Source organism: Erythranthe guttata, chromosome 13, assembly GCF_056151865.1.
Source record: "Erythranthe guttata isolate IM_541 chromosome 13, IM_541, whole genome shotgun sequence".
In the NCBI taxonomy this organism is placed as follows: domain Eukaryota; kingdom Viridiplantae; phylum Streptophyta; class Magnoliopsida; order Lamiales; family Phrymaceae; genus Erythranthe; species Erythranthe guttata.
In genome coordinates this window covers 10298839-10305328 of record NC_142545.1, presented here as the reverse complement: position 1 = coordinate 10305328, position 6490 = coordinate 10298839, and the positions used below count along the sequence as shown (strand labels likewise).

General features: G+C 41.9%; 1 protein-coding gene across 1 annotated transcript; it reads left to right on the top strand.

Moving 5' to 3' along the window:
• The first annotated feature begins 2244 nt into the window (after positions 1 to 2244).
• Positions 2245 to 2724, top strand: LOC148765855 (uncharacterized). The gene has a single exon (XM_088812384.1). The coding sequence runs from the start codon at positions 2245 to 2247 to the stop codon at positions 2722 to 2724; it is 480 nt and encodes a 159-aa protein (XP_088668510.1).
• The last annotated feature ends 3766 nt before the right edge of the window (positions 2725 to 6490 follow it).

Here is a 6490-nt window from a genome sequence, read left to right as displayed (position 1 = left end):
ACCTAAACCATCGAGGGTCACACTGTTCCTGCACTCGAGATCTTTAAATGAAATGTCAAGGATAAAAATGTTTAATCTTTGCTTGATTGGAAGTCAATATGATTGAGTCCAACATTCGTAATTTGGAATTATGAATGAGAATAAGAAAAGGAAAAAGAATAGGCGAACATCTTTGTGAACTTTCTAAATAACGAAGTTTCCAAATTGAGAAGGTCCACTGAATTGAAACGAGAATTGGCACTCATAATGACGAGAACGTTTCAATGATTCCAAAAATGTAATCGTTAAAATTTTTTATCATTAAGTTGTGAGAAACGAGCGAGTAAAGACTAACGAACTTAAGTTGTTGGGCCCAGTCCAACTTAAGCCCGTTAGGGCTTTTATACAAGACACTATAAATACAAGATTTATGGGTCTTGCACAAAAATATACATAAAATATACAACACACTAGAGAAAACCCTAACCACTCTCTCACAACCCTCGGCCTATCTCCCCCTCTTCGTTGTCGCCGCCATCGCCGCTGTTGTCGCCGTCGTCGCCGGAATCAGCCTCACGCGCCGATTACTATTGGTAGTACCTTTCCTTTGTCCTTTTCTTCCGTTTATTCTTACTTGTGCGTGTCAAATCATCGAGAAGCATCCCCCGAACAGATGCCGCACGCGCCTTCACGCGCCGCCCGAAGACAGCGCATGATCCACACGCGCCGCCGCTGCCCGTGCGTCCGTCGCCGCCGCTGCTCTTGACTGCACGGATTGGTTTCCGTGGCAGTTTGCTTCGATCTGAGTGCTTGCCTCACGATTCGAGAGGTATTTTCGCATCCGATTTTATTAGGTATTAATTTAATTAGATTAATCCGAGAGGAGAAAGGCAAAGGAGTCAATCTGCCGAGGCGCCGCCGCCGAACCACTGTCGCACGCTCCCCACGCGCCGCCCGAAGACAGCCCGTGAATCTCACGCGCCACCACCGATCCGCGCATGCACCGCCGTTGCGCCTCCCGACTGCACGGATTGGTTTCCGTGGCAGTTTGCTTCAATCCGAGAACTAGCCTTACGCTTCAAGAGGTAACTTTTTGGATCTGTTATGTATTAGGTTTTAATTTAATTAGATTAAAGTAAACATTGATATTCGCCGTATGATTTTGCTTGAATGTTTTCATGAAATTGTTTATGATTTTGCTTGAACGTTTTCGTGAAATCATTTGTATACGAATTATGATTTCCTGCGAGCATGCTATGTGAATTAATTATCGAATTAATATGCATGTTGTTATTTAAATTTCGCTGGAAGCGTTAAGGTGCGTTATTAATTGCTATTATCGAGTACCTGTTTATATGAATGAAATTGTTTTTCATATAATTTTTTTGTTTTCCGCTGCGTACACGTGCCTGATTCCCAACACTTCCATGATCGATTGTGTCGAACAAAAAATATCCATCCTGTTGCACCCACCCCGGGTCACGAGGTAACGAAAATCACAAACGAAATAGATTGGCGGACACCGTTATTTGGATAATTCAACGAGGAAAGGATGAATAATTCGAGGAAACGAGACCGGATCGCTTGCAAGGCCAGACATTTTTACATCCAAGATGGGATACTTTACAGAGGGGCTTCACAACAGTTGACGCTCGTTGCTTGGGGAAAGAGGAAGTGGAATATGTGTTAAGAGAGGTGCGTAGGGGAGGATGTGGAGAACACGCCGGAGCAAAAGTACTCATACAAAATTTACACCTAGCTAGTTATTATTGGCCCCGGATGAAACATGACGCACACCAATGTGTCAAAACCTGTGGGCAATGCCAAAGCTTTTCCCCTCTTATACATCAACCTAGTGAGGAAATGATAATCATGAGTGCCCCGTGCCCTTTCTCGCATGGGGCATCGAGCTCGTCGGACCCTTCCCCCAAATGACAGGACCAAAAAAAATTCTTAATTGCGGTTGTTGACAACTTCACTGAATGGGTTAAGGCCAAGGCTTTATCGCCAATAACAGAGGACGAGGTGATGCATTTCATATGGAAAAATATTTGTTGCTGCTTTGGACTACCTCGAAACATCGTGTCTGATAGCGGCACCTAGTTCAATGGGAAAAAGATCAAGGCTTGGTGCAAAGAAATGAAGACCACACAATTTTGTTTACAGTGGCACACCTTCAAGACAATGGGCAACTTGAAGTCACAAGCTTAAGAAAAGGCTAGACGAGCTAAGAGGAAGTTGGGTGCACGAGTTGCCCTCTTTTTTATGGTCTTACCGAATTTCGGCAAAGAAGCCAGTGGAGAAACGTCGTTTATCTTAACCTATGGGACAGAGGCCGTCATCCCCACCGAAATAGGGATGGAAACGCTTTGGATTAAAAACTTAAATAAAGTGACAAACGAAGAATCCCTAAGACAGGAGCTAAATGAGATTTATGATCGCTTCGAGATGGCTTATTTAAATATGGAACACAACAAGAACCTCATGAAGGTGAAATACGACAATGGAGTAAGAACGAGGCGTTTTCAAGTGAGCGACTTGGTACTAAGGCAGGCTGACACCCTCAAGTGCATTGGTAAGATGGAAGCGGACTGGGAAGGCCCCTATAAAGTGATAAGGTGTTTTGCATGTGGAGGATATGAGTTAGCAAGCATGGAAGGAAAGGTGTTGCCTCGAGCCTTGAACGTTGGACACCTAAGGCGATATTTCACTTGGGGCAAAAAAAACGAGCCAATACAAGGATGAATGTATATACGACAGAAACATGAATAAAGGAGACTTTTCTAAGTTGGGCCAGGCCCCGTGGATTTTTATCTCCCGCCTTGAGGGGTATTCCACGTTAAAAATATCGGTGTTATTTTCTCCTTTTACTTTTGCACAAACGAGTCATTAAATCGAGCTAACACAAACGAGTCGTTAAATCGATCTAACACAAACGAGTCGTTAAATCGAGCTAATACATGGTCTCGTTAAATCGAGCTAATACATTGAGTCATTAAATCGAGCTAATACATGGAGTTGTTAAATCGAGATAACACAAACGAGTTTTTAAAACGAGCTAATATGTGGAGTCACTCAGACGAGTTAGTACATTGAATGCTTAAACCGAGCTTATCCAATTACGTTGATGAGTTAGGTTGCGATGATTTAATTATTTAAATCAATCTAAGGAAAGTAAGTTGGCGCAATGGAACCATATAACAAGATTGTGGTGGTATAAAATACTTCACTCGAATCGACGCGAGATAAAGAAATGACTTCAAAATGATAAAGTAAAAGTTATTATACCAAGTTACCATGGACAAGAATCAGATTGAGACAGTAGCACAAAAGGGGAAAGAAAGTCATAAAAACGAAACGAGGTGAGAACATGGAACAAACGTACTTATAAAAATTCATTAGAGAGAAAAATGAAGTGCATCAAGAACAAAATATTGAAAAATAATACAAGGATATGGATGAAATACTTTAACATTGTTCTCCATTGATACATCATTTAAACAACGAAGACAGCTAAGTGCTAGCATTCGTTGGCACCACCTCGGGGTCCACTGGCTCAACAGGATCGGCAGATATTCCAGGCATTCAACAACTGGCCTGGCTCGCCCGCTGGAATCGCTGAGCTTTCCTCATGAGCATCACTAATAAGAAGCAAGGTAGGGGGCTCTAATAACATCTCGCCAAGGCTTGTCCCGACTTCTTGACCTTATACGTCCCCGACGTAATTCGTGATCACCACCGAGGAGGTCCCGCACCGAGAAAGGTAATCTAGCAGGTCCTGGTAGACATTTTTCCACTATTCCATCTCCGGATCTTCGTCTACATCTCTTTCGAAGCCCGGAATCTCCCTCTCCAGGAGATCCTATGCGAGATCCTCCTCATTCAAGAGAACTTGGATCCCTGGTGCCTCTAGTCGTCTTTGCGCGGAAGCGACGGCAGAGGAGCAGAAGTAGCACGCCAGCTCGGAGGCTTCCCAAGTGAAGGTGGTAGAGCAGCAAAGTTGGTGAAAGAACAGCCGCATAAACTCCTTCATGAATTGGAAACCCTCAGATGAACGAGGGAATAGCCGGTATCCTTCATTCACCCCTTCATTAAAACTTGCCGACGCCTGCACCCCGGCCTCGAAAAGCTCGTTGGTTAGCCCCTTTAGTTTCTCTTCCAGCTCGCATTATGTGTCGCCAGCGAGTCCCTCTCCACCTGAAGGATGTTCTTGTCTTCCTGCTATCGCTTCACCTCAGCTAATAGCGCGTTCCTCGAAGATTCACCTAGCGCCAGACTCTCCTTCAGTGCTCGGACCTCCTTCCACGGATGCGCCACTTCCTTCCTCTGATTATCATAAGCCTCGCGAGAAACTTCAACCCAGCCAAGCGGACCTGCAATGCAATCACATATTGCTGAAAATGCAATAATACACAATCAAGTGTTAGACCGCTACATAATCAAAAATAGTTGCACTAGCAAAACAAAGTAAACTCACGCGATAAGAAAGAAAAGGAAAGTCACCTGAGTCATATTGTGGGGCAGAAGTTCCAGACGATAACCTTTGCTCATCTGGTTGTAAAATTCCACATCTCGCAGAAATGCAATAGCCCGACAAGCGGCAATAGTATTCTCCGCATTTTGACAGAGATGGAGGGCAAAGTTTGGGAGGGGATGGGGCCCAATGGGACCTATGGCTTGCTCCACCCTCCTCCTTTTATTGGCATGACACAACTCGGGAACACTGCCGATAGGGTTGGCTAGGGACGAAGAGCATGTCCCTGGCACAAGAGACTGCGAAGAAGGATCGGTAGAGTCGGGCTCGCAAAGGAGTAAACTGCCAAAAGTACCCCTGTGTAATCTCTAAATAGCAAAACCCCCCTATGATAAATAAACTAGCAAAAACCCCCCTGTGAAATTATTTAAATAGCACACTCGGCCCATTTCTCATTTGAGTGTTTGACTTCATATAAAAAGACACAAATACCCCGGGATTTTGCAATTAATAAATTCTTATGTTTTTAAAATATTTTAATTATTTTATTTTTGTTATATCTTAATTATAAAGGTACAATGGGGTCTTTAATTTATTTTTATTTTTATTATCACATAATTTTTGTATATATTTTAAATTATCGCTACATCAAAAGAAAACTTAAATTCTATTATTATGTATTTAAAAAAAATATATACTTAATTTAATTAACAAATTTTTAATATTTTTTTAATTTAATTATTTACTATTTTTTAACAATATTTTAATTTCTAAACAATCAAATTAAAAGGAAAATATATATACATATAATATATATTCATATAAATACATTTTTGGGGTCAATTTCGTCATTTCACGTCCAAACACCAACTTCCAGTCGCGCAACCCGCAAGTGAGCCACAGTTACGTCAACCGGGGGGTTTTTTGCCTTTGACTAAATTTCACAGGGGTTTTTTTTCTAGTTTATTTATCACTGGGGGTTTTTGCTATTTGGAGATTACACATGAGTATTTTTTGCAGTTTACTCGCTCGCAAAGCCGTATTCCACCTTGGGGTCGCACCGGACCAGATGGCTTCTTGGTTGTTTTGTCTTTTGGGGTTGGCTCCTCAACCACCCTTTTGCCCGAGTCCGCAGCCAAGGGACGCTGGAACTCGGATGCATGAAAGCCAGGCTCGTGCTCAACTGGGCGTGTGGCGGCCTTCTTAAAATGGGTTGTGGGTCAAAATTGAATAATTTGTGAATTTGGGGTCCAATTGAGGTTAAATTAAATTAAATGATGAAATTGGAGCATATTAAAGTATGAGGGGCTATCTTAGTCTTTTACAAACCTCTGGACCATGTGTGAATTTTTTTTGTAAAAGAGTTTATTGTCTAGATATCTTTATGAATAAGTACCCATTAAATTATTTTTAGAAAACATATTCCGTTATTATATTGACTAATTAATAGAAGTAAACTATTAGGGGTAATATGCTAGTAGCCCCTCAACACAAACTTAAATTGAAGTGGATGACAACCTCAAATAAACTATTTTAACTAAATCCTTAATTCAAAATAAATAAAATTTCACATCCTTTTATTTTTGTTTAACCCGAAAATACCCTTAATATAAATAATAAAAGATTAGGTTTATCTCTCATTCCTCTCATTCTCTTCTCACGCGTTTCTTTTTTCATTCGCCACACTCTAACTTTTTCTCTCTTCTTTTCAACCGTTCTCTCTCTCTCTCTCTCTCTCTCTCTCTCTCTCTCTCTCTCTCTCTCTCTCTCTCTCTCTCTCTCTCTCTCTCTCTCTCTCTCTCTCTCTCTCTCTCTCTCTCTCTCTCTCTCTCTCTCTCTCTCTCTCTCTTTCTCTTCTTCTCTCAAATTATGTCGCCCGATCCAACCCATCCCTTCTCACTCTCTCTTGCAAATCGATGGGGTGCAAACTGAAGATGCCGCCGCCACGGCCGAGATCTGAAGATTTTGAGGATCCATTACAAATCCGTCGCGGAGCAGTAGAAGAGGGTGAAGAAAACGATGCATAGATCTGAAAAT

What these genes read in the sequence shown, in the direction of transcription:
- LOC148765855 (XM_088812384.1), top strand. Translation starts at nt 2,245, where the DNA reads ATGGTCTTACCGAATTTCGGCAAAGAAGCCAGTGGAGAAACGTCGTTT.